This window comes from Mirounga leonina, unplaced genomic scaffold (genome assembly GCF_011800145.1).
Source record: "Mirounga leonina isolate KUSES-001 unplaced genomic scaffold, KU_Mleo_1.0 Mir_201, whole genome shotgun sequence".
In the NCBI taxonomy this organism is placed as follows: domain Eukaryota; kingdom Metazoa; phylum Chordata; class Mammalia; order Carnivora; family Phocidae; genus Mirounga; species Mirounga leonina.
Genome location: NW_023270504.1, coordinates 29382725 through 29402542, shown reverse-complemented (window position 1 = coordinate 29402542; position 19818 = coordinate 29382725). Strand labels below are relative to the sequence as shown.

General features: G+C 35.4%; 1 protein-coding gene and 1 pseudogene across 12 annotated transcripts in view; one reads left to right on the top strand and one right to left on the bottom strand.

Moving 5' to 3' along the window:
* The window catches only part of WNK1 (WNK lysine deficient protein kinase 1), a 143483-nt gene that overhangs the window by 63639 nt on the left and 60026 nt on the right, over positions 1 to 19818 (bottom strand). For all 12 annotated transcript variants that reach the window (XM_035028501.1, XM_035028509.1, XM_035028507.1 and 9 more), the window contains exons 3-4: positions 10855 to 11075; positions 8695 to 8852 (exon numbers count right to left, since the gene is read on the bottom strand). In XM_035028501.1, coding sequence (XP_034884392.1) covers positions 8695 to 8852; positions 10855 to 11075 — 379 coding nt within the window. The remainder of the gene's footprint in view (positions 1 to 8694; positions 8853 to 10854; positions 11076 to 19818) is intronic.
* On the top strand, positions 17876 to 18985 carry LOC118025796 (annotated as a pseudogene).

Genomic DNA, 19818 nt, shown 5'->3' with positions numbered 1-19818 from the left:
AGGCAGTTGCCCAACTTACTGAGCCACCCAGGGACTTCGAAACATTTGAGGTATTAACAAGTGAAATTATGATCTTATACGAAATCTCAGAGAAGGAAGTGTGAGTGATCATAAGGTAAAAATTATGGTGAAACACTTCAACAAAATACAGACCTAGCCTCATAATGGAAAGAGTTACTTATAAAATAGTTGTTTAGAAATTACAACAATGAGGGGCGCTTGGATGGCACAGTCGGTTAGCGTCCAACTCTTGGGTTTCAGCTCAGGTCATGATCTGATGGTCCTGGAATGAGCCCTGCATTGGGCTCCACACTCAGCACGGAGTCTGCCTGAGATTGTCTCTCCCTCTCCCTCTGCCTCTGCCCCTCCTACTTGTGCTCTCTCTCTAAAATAAATAATCTTAAAAAGAAATTACAAGTATGAGATTTGAGAATCGATGGAAAAGTATGTGTATAGGTGACTTTCTTGAATATACTTCATATCCTGGAAGTTTGACTTTTTCTAACTATTAAAGTCATTGTTTCCAGCTCTATTTGTACCAAATAGTTTTACTCATCCTATAAAATGTATTGCTTTTATATGTGTATCAGTTTCTACTTGCTACGATTCAATATCATTTTAGGATAATTTTGTTAATACTTCAAAGGTGGCCTTAAGTTTCATTCCTCTCTTGCAAGGTAAATTCAAACTTCCAAACTTACATAGTGTCTAACTGACTATATTTGGGATTCCTTTAATCAAAAATCTTTTATTCTTCAAAATATTACTAAGTGCCTACAATGTTCCATATGCTATGCTATCAATATAATATTGTATAAACAAAGACTTGGTAAATCAGGCTCTGGGACAGTATCTTTTAAGACATTATATACTTCATCCTTTCTGTTCCCAGTCCCTCTCCAGAAGGGAGGGTGGCTATCAGTTCAAACAGTTTAACAATGAGAAAAGGAGGAAGAAATAAAATTTGTTGAACGTAACAAATGTGGTATAGCCATACAATGGAATATTATTCAGCCATAAAAAAGAATGAAATGCTGATACATGCTACAACATGGATAAACCTTGGAAACATTATGCTAAGTCAAAGCGTAATACAAAAGGCATAACAGAAAAACAAAGTATAACACAAAAGGTCATATATCATATGATTCCATTTGTAAGAAATGTCCACAACAGGCAAATCAAATCCAGAGACATAAAGTAGATTAGTGGCTGACAGAGGCTCAGTGGAAGGGGGAATGGAGAGTGACTGCCAATGGGTATCAGATTTCTTTTTGGGGCTGATGGAAAGGTTCAATATGAATATATTAAAACACTGAATTGTACACCTTAAAGTATTTAAATGATAAATTTTATGGTATGTGAATTTTATCTTTAAAAAATGGTGAAAAACTGAAAACAGGGTAGATACTATACTAAGAATATGGAAAAGTGATACTGGTCTTTCTCAGTTCTATTAAATTAACGTGAAAAACTCAATGATTTAAGAAGGGGATTTTGAGCTTGAGTCTGTATCTACAAATAAAGATACATTTGTTTATTAGTATAGTGTCTCAAATGCCTTTTCTTAAAAATCAAATTTTTTTTTTATTTTATCAAGTAATTACTTATAAATTTTTATCTGATCTGATGGCAGTGCTGTGCTATCTGAAGCCAAAGAACTCTGAAACACTGGTTTTAGTCCTCAGCCTCTAATGAGCAACTTTTGAATCAAGTGTGGCTACGGGGTGCCTGGGTGGCTCAGTTATTGGGCGTCTGCCTTCAGCTCGAGTCGTGGTCCCGGGGTCCTGGGATCGAGCCCCACATCGGGCTCTCTGCTCAGCGGGAAGCCTGCTTCTCCCTCTCCCACTCCCCCTGCTTTTGTTCCCTCTCTCGCCGTCTCTCTGTATCAAATAAATAAATAAATCTTAAAAAAATAAAAATATAAAAAAAACCCATAACAGTATTTGGCTATGTTTTCCACCTACTCATCCTTATAGTCATTACTTTTAATCAGCTAATCATATTTGTTGGATTAGATATAGAACAAGCATAAAATTTAATATCAGTCACCTATACAACTTGCATTTAAAAAAACTGTTACTACCATATAATTTATAACTTGATTTCTGTAAATAGCAGTTATTTTTATACTTCATTTTACATAAAGAAACCTAAAATTCCATGATCCCTTGAGACATTTTCAATACCAACCTTGATTTAGAAAAATAATAAGTGAATTTGCAAGATTAATCAGAGACACTTATCACTAAATAACAGAGACAGCCCAGTCAATACCTATTCAGTGTCTCTAACAACGGCCTACAAAACAGCAGAGCCATTGTCTGCTGGTACATAACAAAATTTACCCCCATTTCAAAATAGAAATATTATAAGACCAACAAAGGAGGCTGGTATGGCTGAGAGTGCTTAAATATATGGCTACCTAATGTGTATTTCATCTATCCAGTCTGTTTGATATAAAAAAACATTCAGGGACGCCTGGGTGGCTCAGTTGGTTAAGCGTCTGCCTTCGGCTCTGGTCATGATCTCAGGGTCCTGGGATCGAGTCCTGCATCGGGCTCCTTGCTCAGCGGGGAGCCTGCTTCTCCTTCTGCTTGCTGCCCCCCCCCCGTTGTTTACTCTCTCTGACAAATAAATAAAATATTAAAAAAAAAATTTAGTATTGTTGTCAAGTAAATAAGATATTGGTTCATAAACCTTTGTGTTTCAAGTCCAGAATGATCACCTCAAGCAGTAAAATTGGGTTTAAGAGGTTATTTCTAAGACCAATACCAGTAATAAGTATGGCCACTGAAAAAATGCTTTTATGTTAAAACCTCTTATGTTTTCATCACAGAATTAAAGTGAAATTTCTCTTCTGACAGAGAGAAAAAGAGTGCCCACAAATTTTCAGAGCTAATAATTTAAGTAGCTACTTGATTGCACTGAGATTCTCACATCTACTGTAAGTACAGAGGTGAACAGCATTCTAATAGAGGAACATTATCACCACTTTTACAGATTAGTAATTACTTACAGAACTCTTCAGTGGAGAATTTTTTTACGAAGTTCTGGTGACATGTGTTTAGAATAGCAGTCAACAACTTTTTCTGTTAAGAGCCCAAACAGTACATATTTTAAGCTTTTGGAACCACACAGTCTGTTCCAGTTACTCACTCTGCCATTGTAATGTGTGAAAACAAAGATAATACAGAACAAATCAGTGTGGCTATGCTTTATTACTTTAGTTATGGACACTGAAGTGCTCACATGACATGAAATATTTTTCTTTTGATTTTTCCCCCAATCACTTAAAATGCAGAAACCATTCTTAGTCATGGGTTGTACCAAAATGGCCAGCCTGATCTGGCCCATAGGTCATAGTTCACTAATCCCTGGTTTAGAGTATGATAGAATGAAGAAAAGTAATAGATTGTAAGTTAGTAAATAAAATACACAAACCATTCCATATGCAAATTTATAATTTTATAGTCTTAAAGTTATACATTTAACCTTATAATCAAGTTTAATGATCAAGATCCATCTTCTTAATAGGATATGTATTTACAATGGGTATTTATTCTGTATTATTTATTTTCATAAATGGCAAGTGAAAAATAACTTAGCTTAATTGAATTCTAATTTATAAAGAAAATAAACCTCTCATCCTTTCACTCTGGCTATCTCTACTACAAATCCTTATTTCAGTCTATCAGTCATTCCTTTCGATTATTCCCACAGCCTCTTAACTGAGTTTTCAGCTTTTAGTCCTTCATAAATCCATTCTCCACTCTGGAGCCAGATTGATTGATTGATTGATTGATTGATTGATTGATTAAAAGATTTTATTTATTTATTTGACAGAGAGAGACACGGTGAGAGAGGGAACACAAGCAGGGGGAGTGGGAGAGGGAGAAGCAGGCTTCCCACTGAGCAGGGAGCCCGATGCAGGACTCGATCCCAGGGTCCTGGGATCATGACCTGAGCTGAAGGCAGACTAAGCCACCCAGGCACCCCCAGAATAATTTTTCTAAAAATTTAAAATTTAAGTTTGATCTTATGACACCTACCACCCAGTCTTAAAGTACTGCAATAGTTCCCCCAATGCTCGAGTATAGTTTAAGCTTTCCTTTCCTCTCTTATCCTATTTCTTTCTTTTCCCACTTCCAAATTCTACAGACATACAAATAATAGATTTCTCACATGCAACACTATTAACTTAGTCTCTCCCTATTTAACATCATTTTCCCAACCTGTTCAAACTCAATTAGGCACCACTCTAATGCTTCCATTAAGTAGCTATCCCAAGAATAACTGGTTTTATACCATATGGTAACTATCTGGCTTGTCTTTTCTCCCTCACCTAATAAGTTCTTAAGAGACAAGGATTTGGGTTTTACTTAACAAGAATATTTAATACCTAGTATCTAGAAAAAAATCTGGAACAGAGTAGACTTAAATATTTGTTGGATGAACCCATGAACTATTGAACTATTACGGGTTGAATTGTTGCCCTCCCAAAAGATATGTTAAAATTCTAACCCTCAGTATCTCAGAATCTGACCTTATTTGAAAACAGGATCATTGCAATTATAATCAGTTAAGGTGAGGTCATCCTGGATCCTCACCACCACGTGAGATAGACACAGAAGTGCTGCAGATGCAAGCCAAGAAATGCCAAGGACTGCTAGCAAACCATCAGAAAAGGTAAGAGGCAACCAAAATTTTTCCCCTCCGTATGACCTTGCTATAACCTTGATTTTGGACTTCTGGCCTCAGAATTGTGAGACAATAAATTTCTGCTGGTTTAAATCACCCAGTTTGTGGCTCTTTGTTATAACAGCCCCTGAAAACTATGCCCAAACACTTGGTGAACCAATTTACACTTTAGGTGTATACATTTCCTGTGTCTCCCTATACCCCAAACCTCAACTCTTCCTTGAAAGTTAGGTTAAAAAAAATTAATCAATATGTGTGGACATAGTAAGGTAGCTTAATGTAATAGGATATAATAGAATAGATGATTAAATTCACATATTTGGATTCAAACAAGGATTTGTACAGGACCTATAGAAACAACTGGGTGGTTCAGATTTGTTTTAATTCAGTATTTTAATTTGTCAACTATTCTGTCATTTCTAGCAAAATCAGGAGAGTTAATGAAAGGAAATAAAATCCAAGGCAACTTTAAAAAAACAGTAAATTACCCTTAGGAAAAGTAAAAAAAAAAAATAAAAGTAATTCACTTATAAAATTTTACTTATTATTCCTGTAGTTAATTTTTAAAAACAAACTCTCATTGGTTATTTCAGTGAAAAAGTTGAGAATTACATGTTTATCTTCTCTTACACAGACTGTATAATTACTACGGGAGAGGAATCTGACATATCAAGAGATAGGTCTCTTTTTTCTCTAGAAAATTCCTAGAAGCCAACCATTACTCAGTCTTTTGTTTTTTCAACTTTATCCCTAAATTCTGTTCATTAAACTAAGAGTCAGCCTTTTTTCCTCCAATTCTTTCTTACAAGTAAAGCATATACCCACACTTGCCAAGCCTTATGTTTCTTTAAGAACTATATTTGCAGATTAAATTATCTTGTATATAGAAAATCTTAAGGAATCTACTATAAGCTATTAGAATAAATTCAGTAAGTTTATTAGATTCAAAATCAGTATGCAAACACCAACAGTATTTGTAATGAACAATCCGAAAAGATGAAATAAAAAACTCAATTCCATTTATAATAGAATCCCCCCCAAAATACATTACTCAGGAATAAACTTAATAAAAAAAGTCCAAGATTTATACTCTGAAAACTACAAAACACCACTGAAAGAAATTACAAAAGATCTAAGTAAATGGAAAAATATCCCATGTTCTAAGATGGCAAACCTCCAAACTGATTTATGGATTCAATGCCATATGTACCAGGATTCCAGCTGAATTGCAAAAATTGACAAGCTGATTCTAAAACTTATACAGAGTTGCAAAGGACCAAGAAGAGCCAAAACCTGAAGAATAAATAGGAGGACTCAAACTTCCCAACTCAAAACTTACTACAAAGCAAGACATATAGATCATGGAACAGAACTGAGGGTTCAGGAATAAATTCATGTGCCTATGGTCAACTGATTTTCAGCAAGGGTGAAATCATTCAATGGAGAAATAATAGTCTTTTCAACAAATGGTACTGGGACAGGTGGATAGTTGTCACAAGCAAAAGAATCAAGTTAAAATCCTTACCTCACACCACATACAAAAATTATCTCAAAATGAATCAAAGATCTAATTATAAGAACTAAAACTCATAGAAGAAAACACATAGGGGTAAATGTTCATGACTTGAGGTTTGGAAATGGATTCTTAGATATGACATCAAAAGCATGAGAAAAACTAAAGATAAAATATATAAACTTGGCCTCATCAAAATGAAAAACTTTTATGTCCTAAAGGGCACTAGTAATATAGTGACAGTAGTAAGAAAAGACAACTGGGGTGTCTGGGGTGGCTGAGTCAGTTAAGTGTCTGACTCTTGATTTCAGCTCAGGTCTTGATCTCAGGGTCGAGCGACTGAGCCCCGTGTCTGGCTCCGAACTGAGGGTGGAGATTTGAGATTTGAGATTCTCTGATTCTCTCTCTGTCCTTCCCCCTGGCTCTCTCTCTCAAAATAAATAAACAAATCTTAAAAAAAAAAAAAAAAAAATACAACTGACAGAATGGGAGAAGACATTAGAAATCCTCTATCTCATAAAGGATCTCTATCTAGAATATATAAAGAACCCATAAAACTCAATAATAAAAAGACAAATAACCCAATTAAAAACCAAGCAAAGGATCTGAATAGGCATTTTTCCAAAGGAGAAAAGACAAAAAGTCAATAAGCTCTTATCATCATACTGTAATAACAACTGTTTGCTTACACACTTATCTTCTATATTGGAGCTAGTTTTCTGAAGACAGGGAATATATATGTTATTCATCTTTAATTACCTGTTGTCAGGTTCTGGACTTGGCATGTAGCAGGGATTCAGAAAATGTTGCGTGTATTTGCATTTGAGACTTATATTTGGGATAGTGCTAAAGATAAGGACAGAATTAAACAAATACTTTGTAAAGATAAGATTACAAATCTTAAAGGAGAATATAAAGCAATAAAAATAAACAGCAAGCACCTATATATAGTGCTTATTATATGCTAAGCACCATTTTAAATGCTTTAGATTAATTCAATTTTTGAACTCCTAAGTAAAATAATCAATTACAAATAAAATGCTATGATTCAGAACAGTTGAGAAGCTCAGAGAAAGCAAAAATCATTATGTAGTGAAGCCCATCAGATAAAATTTTGTGGGGGAAGTCTGTTAAATCCTGTATATAAAAACTGACTGGATAGTAGAAGAGCACACACAGAAAGTAAAGAGCATGTACAAATGGAGAGGAAAAAAGGAAAGGATGTGGCATATATGCAAGATAATAAAGAGGACTGGCTTCACTAAAAAAAGGTGTTTAGATAAAGATGAGGAACAGCAAAGATTATAATAAGAATTTGTACATGCTTTCATAAGCAAACTGGTATCATGTAAGTTTCTTACACCAAAAAGAAATAGCAAGGAAATTCAACTAGTTCAAGTGAAGCAGAAAAACAAATTCATACTGTTAACTACTTCAGGATGACAGTGTAAGGTGTGAAGTAAGTAAGATGTGAAAGCAGAGTTCTGACAATGGGAATGAAAAAGGCCTATACCTAAGAGTTATTCTGAACCAAGAACCTGATAAATAGGATATGGTGAATAGAAAAACAAGGAATCAAATGTACTTCTTGAGGTTTCAAGAATTCTAAATAAAACACAGGGAGGAACCATCCAGTGAATACCCCATCCTACCCCCAAAGAAAAAAGTGATAATGTAAATTATTAGGCATTGGGGGGAAGAATAGGGAATACTGTACTTTGGAATATAGATACAGAACTCTATCTAAGAAGCAAAGCAGATGAACTTTCTAAGGGCAAAATAGAATAGTGATTAGGATACTTATCACAGAATTATTTGAAGGCTAAACAAATTACATTTACTACATTTCTCCTGCCCTCACCCAGCCTGAGAAAAAGAAAGGAGGGGGCAACAGTTGTAAATTAAGAGACATAACAATAAAGTATCTTCTGTGGACCCTGACGGGGTCCACAAAACACCGACTGTAAACAGACATCTCTGAAACATCAGGGGAAATATCTTAATAGATTAGGATATTTAGATGATCCAGAAATTACTGTTATGCTTTGAACTCTGTGGTACTTATAAATGATTTAATAAATTCATAAATCAATTTTAAACTATTTAGGGAAAGATCTGTGAACAAAGCAACTTGAGTTAAGAGCATTATTTTTAACTCAGAAATTTGTTTTATGGTTGGAGGGAATGAGAACCTAGATGAATAAGTTAGGGTTTGAAAAGTAGTAATGAGAGTATTTTTAAACATAATATATCTCAAAATAAAGTTTTAAATGTATGCAAGGAGAATCCAGAATATACTGGTACTTCTTTGATCTTTATTTTTGCTCTCACTAAATCAGAAGCAATAAAATCCCTCAACTCCCTCTTCCCCCAACAACTGAGTGTGCTTTCTATTGTTCTCTTTTGCATGGTTCGATGACATCCAGCTTGGCATTCCTTTTTTGGTGTGACTTAAGCTCACTAATCATGCTAAGACTTACACTGGTCACTCGACGGTAGATCTGAGCAGCATTTTGGCATTCTGAGTAAGGGTATTCAGATGTGGCCATCTCAAGCATGCACATCCCAAAAGCATAAACGTCAACAGATTCATCGTATTTTTCCTCATACATCTCGGGGGCCATGAACTCTGGGGTACCTTAAATTAAAAGAACAATTCAGACTCAATGTGAGCAGAGGCTACAGATATTACTCACCTGGGGAAGAAGCAGAGGGGTTGACCTGTGAGATAGAAGGAAGTGGAAGGAGGGAAGAGAAAAGAGTGGTGGGGGCAGGGAAGAGGAAGAAAATCTTAGTCTCTTTGCTGCATGGCCTTCATAAAAGAAACTAGAACAGGGTCAAGTGTCTATTTACTGTTTCAAACGGATTACTGTTATACAATGTCAAAATGGAGACTTGGATAAGAGAAAAACTGATATAACTCATAACGAAAACAAATGGAAGGAAAAGTAAGAGACTAGCAAGAAATAAAGAGGATATAATGGCATCTACCAATAAGACAAGGTGGGTTAAAAAAGATCAAAATACTTGTCTGCCCCCTACTGTATGGTAGCTGTAAGGTTAATATTTATAGCTAGTCTTTGGCCATTAACATTCCTCCTGATCAGTTTCACTTTTAAGGAGGCCTTGCAGTGAAAAATCTAACATTCAATATGTTTTTTAAAAGAAAAAAATAAAGTGTAATTGTCTATAAAGGCCATTCACCAGAGCCCCTTTCTTCACCTACTTACCATACCACCTGCAGTACACAAATAAGTCTACTGCAGATAACAAGAAAAATAGTGAAGGGCATCTTAACAGATTTTATAGACAAAAAATAAATACACACAAATGGAAAACTCAAATACAGAGTGAGTTATAAGAATAGTGTGGTCTCACAGACCAGGTTTTCCAATGTTTCCAAAGAAATTAAGTCTGGATACCTCAAACTATAGGGCATTTCCAAGAATAGGCTTACATACTATGATTTAAACAAAAAAAGAGGGGGAAAACTCTCTTGGGTTAGAGATTTTTAAGGAGCCAAAGACAAAGAAATGTTTCCTTTTCCTGTAAGGAAGGCAAAAAGGAAATTCAGCTTTAAATAACTCTTTTCCAATTCTTCTTGTTAATCTATTTTAAGAAAATTTAAAAATAGCATTCCGAATCCAAGTCACATAATATTCTATGGAGAACACTATTTTATAAGAATGTACAAATTACTGGTGTTCTATGGTTTTCTTTTAATACATAAAATTCTAGCCCACTTAAAAATTAATGGTTTCCTTGCTGTCACCACCTTTGGGGGGAGAATAGAGTATTTGTAAAGATTTCAAGTTTTCAAAGTGTCATATCCTCTTCAGAGAGTGAAAGTTTATCAAAATAATAAGCATTAAATTATTTTTCCAGCTGCAACTCTCTAACATTTAGTTGAAAGTCTGAAAGGACAGCCTTGTTCTTTAGATCAGTGATTCTCAACAAGGGGGCAATTTTGTTACCCAGGGACATTTAGTCCAGAGACATTTTTGGTTGTAACAACTGTGGGGGAGCTGGAAAGGGGATGTGCTCCTGGCATCTAAATAATCTTATAATGCACAAGAAAGCCCTTACAAACAACAAAGAACTATCCAACCCCAAATGTCAAATAATATTGGGTTGAAAAGCTGTTTCAGATATATCTTCTGAAGAGTAGGAGTAAGAAAAGTTAAAACCAAGTTCTCGGAATAAACTCATTTTCACATTTTGAAACAAAGTCTTAACAGGTAGAAACTTTTGAATACATATATATCTAACACTTTCTGAGAAAGTAAACTACATATAAATTTAATTTCTTTTATAAGAAAGTAACTCTATTAAGTACATAATACTACACATCAACCGAATGACCCAATAAGATTGATAGTTACATAAGGTTTTGTCAACAAAGTTCACCTTACTTCTCTTCACGTAACTTTGTAACTTTACAAAACATTGTTAGTCTTCAGATGATTCTAGAAGCATATAGAGAACTCCACATCTCATAAGTAAAACTGATCACTTCTTGAGTTCAAGCTAGGAATTTTTGAAGGCTTATTTCACATAATAAAAGCTTTGACAGGGTCAGGTTTCTAAATAAAAGGATTATCAGAAAACCAGTTAGGATGCAAGGCACACCTGAAACATACCTATCACACTCTTGGCAAAAGAAGCGCGCTTCAGGGTTGCCAGACCTAGGTCTCCAATCTTGACTGAGCCTGTAGGACCAGTGATAAAGATGTTGTCACACTTAAGATCTCGGTGAATAATAGGTGGAGTTCGAGTATGAAGAAACTGAAGTCCTTTAAGGATCTGACGGCACCAGCTTCTTAGAACTTTGATCTTCATCACCTTAAACCTTTTCAGGTACCTAGAGAAGGCAAAGCACACCAAACAGGTTATCAATGATATGAGTTTACTGCTTTGAAGAATTCCATTAATTCTAGCATATCTGAGATGGGAATATCAAATTTACACTATTAAGATTCAGTAACCTTAAAAGTTAGTGATACTTTTAGCAAGGTTAAAGGGGAAAGGATAACAAGTGGTTGGTAAATGAATTCTAACAACAAAGCACAGAAAGTGAATTCCTTAAAACTGGGTTAACTAATAAAATAACTTAGAAGAGATAAAAAATAAACAACAACAATAAAAAAATAAAAGTTAAGGGGTGGAATTTGACTTCTGGTAAATGGAGTAATTCTTACTGGACACAGAACTGTAGTAAAAAATATAAAAACAACTACTTCAAGATCTTGAGAGCAATCAAAATTAGGCATAAATTGGAAGGGAGTTCACATGAGGGGAAAGAAAGCACTGCTTGAGCTTCCTATTTTCTAAATCTTTTCACAGTTGAGGGAAGGTGCCAGCCTGAACATGCAGATCAGCTCAATTCTAAACAGAAGCCTGTAGTCTTATTAGCTGAGAAACAGGAAGACAGAGTTCAAGATGACCACAGCAGCTAGCACAGTGCTGTCCAAAAGAACTTTCTATAATGATAGTCTGTTCCATATAGTATTCACTAGACAAATATAAATTAAAATTTAAAATTCCATTTTTCAGCTGCACTAGCCACATTTTAAGTGTTCAACAGCCACATGTATCAAGTGGCTACCATTTAGGATAGTACAGATTATAAAATATTTCCATCAGCACAGAGTTCCAGTGGATAGCAGAGATCTAGAAAGTAAAAGAGGGAAATCCCAGGGGCGCCTGGGTGGCTCAGTCAGTTAAGCGTCTGCCTTCAGCTCAGGTCATGATCCCAGGGTTCTGGGATCAAGCCCTGCATCGGGCTCCCTGCTCAGTGGGAAGCCTGCTTCTCCCTCTCTCACTCCCTCTGCTTGTGTTCCCTCTCTCGCTGTGTGTCTCTCTGTCAAATAAATAAATAAAATCTTTAAAAAAAAAAAAGGAGGGAAATCCCAGAAGGGTGGTATAAAAGGGAGCCCCAAATCCTGAATATTCATTCTGCCCAAATCTCTGGTTGACCTCTGAAATACATATTTTGTGAAGCAGATTCCAAGCAGCCCAGCTAATGCTAAAAGAATAGAACAGAGATTTCTGATGCTACCCACTGCTGGAAAGATAAAGTTTGTGGATTGGCTTCAGACATCTGAAAATATTCAGAATTATGAAGATATAAAAAATTACATTTGCCTCTTAGTATCTTTAAAATACACACGCCTAACTAAAGAACAATTTATAACATTGTATTATAGGGTCTATAGAATACCTAAATGTAACATATATAAAAATTATAGCACAAAGAACAAGTATCAGGGACAACTGAAACTTTATCTGTAGCAAGGTTCCTTTACATGAAATTGTACAATATCAACCCAAAGTTTATTGTGAAAAGTTAAAGATATAAACACAATCTCAAAAGCAATTGCTTTTTAAAAACAACAACAACACAAGAAGGTTTCAACTAAAAAGCTAATACAGGAACTAAAATGAAATTCTACTTCACTTGGATGAGGTAATTAAAACTAATGGTGAAAATTGGTTTTATGGTTTAAAAAAATACTGAAACATATTACCTCTGTAGGGTGAGGGAAGGGCTGCCTAGGAGCCATAAGGGCATTTACTAAGATAAAAATGTTCTATACCTTAACAGGATTTTGATTACATAAGTGAATATGCCTTTGTCAAAATTCATAGAATGATACCATTATGATCGATTACACTTTTCATCATATTTAAATATTACTGTAAGGAAAAACAAAGCATATAAATATTAGAACTTTAATGAAATGAGCACTTAAGTGTTTACGTGAAGCATACTGATGTCTACAACTTACAATGGAATAAATAAAATTAATAAAATGATCAAGTATATAAAATAGATAACTATATATTAACCTTGTATCTTATAATTTCATTAAATTTATTTAGAAACATTGGAATTTTCTATGTGAACAATTACATAACCTGCGAACAAGGGCAGTGGTATTTCTTCCTTTCCAATCTTTATGCCTTTTACTAGTTTTCCCTGTGTTTACGCCTTATTGCAATGGGTGGCCCTCTGAAACAATAGTGAATATAAGTGGTTAAAACAAGCATTCTTGCTTTGTTCCTAATCTCAGAGGCAATGGTTAAGTTTGACATATTAGTTATAGGCTGGAGGAAGTTCCCTACTATTCCTAGTTTGGCTAAGAGTTTTTAGCCATGAATAGATAGATATTGAATTGTCAAATACTTTTTGACAGATTTTGAAAATATGGCTTTTCTCCTTTATTCTGTTAATGCTGAATAACATTGATTCACTCAATGTTAAACCAACTTTGTGATCCTGGGATAAACCCTCTGGTATTGATGTATTGTGATTGCTGGATCCAATCTATTATTTTGTAAAGGATTTTTGCATCAATATTCATGAAGGACATTGTTCTTTAAAAATTTTTTTCCATAATATCTTAGGTTCTGGTATTAGTGTTATGCTGGCTTCATAAAATGAGTTAGACTCTAACTGTTCCACCTCTATTTTTTGAGAAAATTCAACACAGTGGATTTTCCCATTTTTTAGTAAGATAAAATATACATAAAACTTACCATTTTAAAGTGATATTAATTAATTCATACTGTTATGAAATCATCACCACCAACTATCTCCAGAACTCTTTTCATCTTGAAAACTGAAACTTCATACCCATTGAACAATAACTCCCCAAAACCAACCCCCCTTGGGTTCTGGCAACCACCCCTCTACTTTCTGTTTCTATGAATCAACTACTCTAGGTATCTCATAGAAAGTGACATCAAGCAGTATTGGTATGTGACTTTTGTGACTGGCTTATTTCACGTTGCATAATGTCCTCAAGGTTCACTCATATTACAGCCCATGTTAGAATTTCCTTGCCATCCTTAAGGATGAAAACTATTCCACTGTGTGTGTAGACAGACAGACAGACACACACACACACACACACACACACATTTTGCTTATCCATTCTTTTCTTGATGGACACTTGGGCTGCTTCTACCTTTTAGCTATTGTAAATAATGCAACTATAAATATGGGTATACAAATATCTCTTCAAGACCCTGCTTCCAATTCTTTTGGGTATGAACCCATAAGTGGAAGTGTTCGGTCATATGGTAATTAAGTTGAGATATAATCGACATATAACATTATATTTGTCTCAGATGTACAACGTAATGATTCAAAATGATCTATATATATTGCAAAACGATCACCACAATAAGTCTAGTTACTATGTATCAATACACAGTTACAGGTTTTTTCTTCTTGTGATGAGAACTTTTAAGATCTACTCTTTGCAACTTTAAAACATGTAATACAGCATTATTAACTGTAGTCACCATGCTGTATATTACATCCCCAGGACTTACTTATTTTATAACTAAAAGTTTGTACCTTTTGACCACTGTCACCCATTACATACACTCCACCCCCGTGCCCCCAACTACAGCAATCACCAATCTGTTCTCTGTATTTATGAGTTCAGTTTTTTCTTGTTTTGAGTATTTTTAAATTTTTTTAGACGTCACATATAAGTGAGATCATACAGTATTTGTCTTTCTCTATCTGACTTATTTAACTTAGCATAATGCCTTCAAAGTCCATCCACATTGTTACAAATGGCAAAATTTCCTTTTTATGGATGAACAATATTAATAACCCATCATACATATACACCACATCTTCTTTATCCATTCATGTTGTAAATAAAGCTGTAATGAACAGGTGGTACATATATTTTTTCAAATTACAGTACTTCTAATTTTAATTTTTTGAGGAACCTCCATATAGTTTCCCACAATGGCTGCACCAATTTACATGTCCACCAACAGTACACAAGGGTTCCTTTTTCTCCACATCCTTGCCAACACTTGTTTTCCTTGTCTTTTTGATAATAGCCATTCTGACAGATATGAGGTGGTATCTCATTGTGATTTTGACTTATGTTTCCATAATGACCTGTATTTGTTGGCCATTAAATCTTTTTGGAGAAATGTCTATCCAGGTCCTTTGCCCGTTTCTAATAGGGTTTTTTAATGTTGTTGAATTTTGGGAGTTCTCTATATATTCCAGATATTAATCCCTTTTGAGTTATATGATTTGCAAGTATTTTCTCCCATTCTGTGAGTTGTTTTACTCTATTAATAATATCTTTCAATGTACAGAAGTTTTTAATTTTTACAAAGTCCAATTTTAAACACATTGGATTTAAAAACCTTTGATATATGGCATACATTTCAGACAATACTAATAACAAAGTCACTTCTGCTTTCTGGTAGAGAGTAGTAAGTTTTCTTTTTATTGATGAAGACAGTGAGCCCAAAGTTATACAACTATTACAAGATAGAGATGGCAAGTGAATTCTTAAGCCTGAACTCCTGCTACTGCTTGACTGGCTACTCAATCTCTAATGCATACATTTAATTAAAAAATAAAATAAATATTTAAAATTATATATTTTGAGTCACATTTCATTTTTAGAAACCTATTTGTACAGAAATAAATAAGGACATAGGTATATACATGATAACTGTAGCATTGTTTTAAAGAGGAGATTGTGGACAAAAAGCTAAATATGGTTGAGAATGAAAAGTGGTGCCAAAGATAGGGATATTAGTTAAGAACCACCAGAACCAAACAAGAAAAGTACCATCAGTGCAGAAGACCGACTAAATAAATAAATAAAGGGTCTCTCTAATACAGCATCTCTAAGTCCTTCATTATGGCTGACTCATGCCCAATCACCTTGAAGAAAAGCCTAGTAGTCGAAAAGTCTTGCCCTCATAACCATAGCTCCTAATCAGCTTTTCAATACTGAGTTATTTAATATAAACTGACAACCAACTCATGGTTAAATAGGGTTAATTATGGTACTCATCCCACAAAATTGGAGGACTAAATGTTAAGCACAATGGCTGCCAAAAACTAGAGCACAGGAAATTTTAGCTAATAATAATAATAATTAAAAATTATTAAACAGACACTAACAGAAGTTCTGTCACTGAAAAATAACTAAAATGAAAAATTCACTAAAAAGTTTGAACAGCAGATGGAGCAAGCAGAAGAAGCTGCAAACCTGAAAACACATCAACTGAAATCATGTAGTTTGAACAGCAGAAAGGAAAAAAAAAATAAAGAAAACTCAATAGAGCCTAATAGTCCTGGGGCGCCTGGGTGGCTCAGTTGTTGGGCGTCTGCCTTCGGCTCAGGTCATGATCCCAGGGTCCTGGGATCAAGTCCTGCATTGGGCTCCATGCTCCACAGGAAGTCTGCTTCTCCCTCTCCCACTCCCCCTGCTTCTGTTCCCTCTCTCACTGTGTCTCTCTCTGTCAAATAAATAAATACAATATTAAAAAAAAAAAAGAGCCTAACAGTCCTGTGGGGTACCACCAAGCTGATCAACATATGTGTGATGGGAGCCCCAAATAAGAAGGAACAGAAAGAGTATTTGATAAAATAATGGTCACAAACTTTCTAAGTTTGATAAAAGACATGAACCTACATATCTGAGAAGCTCAACAAACTCCAAGAAAGACACATGCAAAGAGATTCACATTTATATATTACATTCAAACTGTTGAAAACCAGAGACAAGAGAATCTTGAAAGCAAGAGAGAAGCAACTCATCATAATCAAGAGATCCTCAATAAAATTAACAGTCAACTTCTCAGCAGAAACCATAGAAGGTAGAAGGCAGAGGAAAGTGCTGAAAGGTGGGGGGAAAACCTGTCAATCAAGAATTTTATATCTAGCAAAAAATATCCTTCAAAAATGAAGCCAGAATTAAGACATGGTCAGATAAACAAAAGCTGAGGGACTGTTGTCAGTACACCTGCCCTACAGGAAATGCTAAAGCAAGTCCTTCAGGCTGAAATGCAAGGACAATGGACAAAAATTTGAAGCCATAGGAAAAAATAAAATCTCTGGTAAAGATAACTACTTAGCTAAATATAAAAACCAGTATTAATGTATTTTTGGCTTGTAACCTCTCTGTTCATTTCCTACATGATTTAAAAGGCAAACACATAGATCAATAATTATAAGTCTGGATTAATGGGAACACAATGCATAAAGATGCAATTTGCATCTATGCAAAATCTACAAAAACACAAAACAGGTGCAAAGCTATATAAGAGAAAAGATTTTGAAGCTACTGAAGCTAAGTTGGTAACATTTCAAACTAGACTGTTAGAAATTTATGGTGTTAATTGTAATCCTTAAGGTAGCCACTAAGAAAATATCTATGAAATATATACAAGGGAAACAAGAAGGGTATTAAAATGGTACACTACAAAGAAAAATTTTTTTAAAAAGCAGTAATGAAAACAAGGAACAAAAAAGATGTCAAATATACAAAAAACAAACAGCAAAAAGTGCTTATCACCAATTACTTCAAGTATAAATGGATTAAATTTTCTAATCAAAGACAGAGATGGCTGAATGGAAATACCTAAGATCCAACTACATGCTGTCTACAAGAGACTCACTTTGGATTCAAAGACCCACACAAAATGAAAGGACAGAAAAAGATATTCCATGTGAACAGTAACCAAAAGAGAATGAGGTGGCTATATTAATATCAGACAAAATAGACTAAATCAAAAACTGATACAAACACGATCATGCTGAGCTAGTGCCTGCGCCTGGAATTGGGCTGCAACCTCAGCAACACCTGCCACCGCCTCTGGACCATGGACCCCTGCTAAGTGAGCGATCTTTGGGCCTTTGAGAAAATGTGGAAGCAAAATCCGAGTATTCTGCAAACTGAGCAAATGAGCTTCCTGCGGGAGTGCGTGGAGAACATGGACGGTAAAATACCACCTGCCACTCATAAAACTAAATCAGAAGACAGTATCAAGGAAGAAAAAACAGATAGTAAGAAGGTGGAGGAAAACATAAAGACAGACAAACCATCAAGTGGGGAAAGTGATCTAGAAAATGACAATGAAGGTGTGATTGAACCAGATACTGATGCCCCTCAAGAAATGGGAGATGAAAATGTAGAGATAACCGAGGAAATGATGGATCGGGCAAATGATAAAAAAGTGGCTGTCACTGATGCCCTAAATGATGGTCAACTACAGAAGGCCTTTGACTTGTTCACAGATGCCATCAAACTGAATCCTCGCTTGGCCATTTCGTATGCCAAGAGAGCCAGTGTCTTCATCAAATTACAGAAGACAAATGCTGCCATTTGAGACTGTGACAGAGCTATTGAAATAAATCCTGATTCAGCTCAGCCTTGTAAGTGGCGAGGGAAAGCACAAAGATTTCTGGGCCGTTGGGAAGAAGCAGCACACGATCTTGCCCTTGCTTGTAAACTGGATTACGATGAAGAAGCTAGTGCAATGCTGAAGGGAGTTCAACTGAGGGCCCAGAAAATTGCTTAACATCGGAGAAAGTATGAGCAAAAACGTGAAGAGCGAGAGATCAAAGAAAGAATAGAAAGGGTTAAGAAGGCTCGGGAAGAACATGAGAGAGCCCAGAGGGAGGAAGAAGCCAGAAGACAATCAGGAGCTCAGTATGGCTCTTTCCCAGGTGACTTTCCTGGGGGAATGCCTGGTAATTTTCCTGGAGGAATGCCTGAAATGGCAGGGAGGATGCCTGGAATGGCAGGAATACCTGGGCTCAATGAAATTCTTAGTGATCCAGAGGTTCTTGTAGCCATGCAGGATCCAGAAGTTATGGTGGCCTTCCAGAATGTGGCCCAGAACCCAGCGAATATGTCAAAATATCAGAGCAACCCAAAGGTTATGAATCTCATCAGTAAATTGTCAGTCAAACTTGGAGGTCAAGCATAATGCCCTTCTGACAAATAAAGCCCTGGCTGAAGGAAAAGCAACTTCGATCACCTAATGGATGTCACAATAATACAAACCAGTGTACCTCTGACCTTCTCATGAAGAAAGCTGGGGTGCTGTGAAGAGAACCCCCATCTCTCTGCCCCACGTGCAACTGAAATATTTCTACTGTGGTTTGCCATTAGGGTATTCATTCAGATAATGTCTTCCTACTAGGAATTACAAACTTTAAACACTTTTTAAACCTTTAAATAAAAATATTTAAAAACATATTAAAAGGGTGTGTTAGTCCCTACATTTTTCTTTACTAATCATTTCAGTTTTTTTCCTTTGGATTAATTGGGCAAGGAAGATACTTCAGTGTGGAAGATTTATTGCTCCAGCTGAGTGAAATAAAGGTTTATTAGTGGGAAGCAAATATAACATTTAAATAGATGAATTCTGAGTTGGAGATATGGTTTCTGAGGCATTCTGACTTGTTTTTTTAAAATGCTTTATTTCTTAAACACAATTTACTTGGATAAAACCACTGGGACCACCAGTACTGCAGTAGGACCTGGGTAGGGACTGGAAGTGCTTGGCAGGGCAGCAGCAACCTTATCCCTTTTATAGAGTGTGTACCCTTGTGCAGATGCATTTAAATATTACACTGTGGTGAAGGGATGATTTTTATAATGCTGCAGTAGAATTGGATTACTTAGTTGTGTTCTTATCTGATATAGAAAATAGATGTTTTGCATTATTTCAACATAAGGGGAAAAAACTGATACAAGAGATAAAGAATATGTATTGATAAAAGGGTCAATTTATCAAGATTATAACAATTATAAACA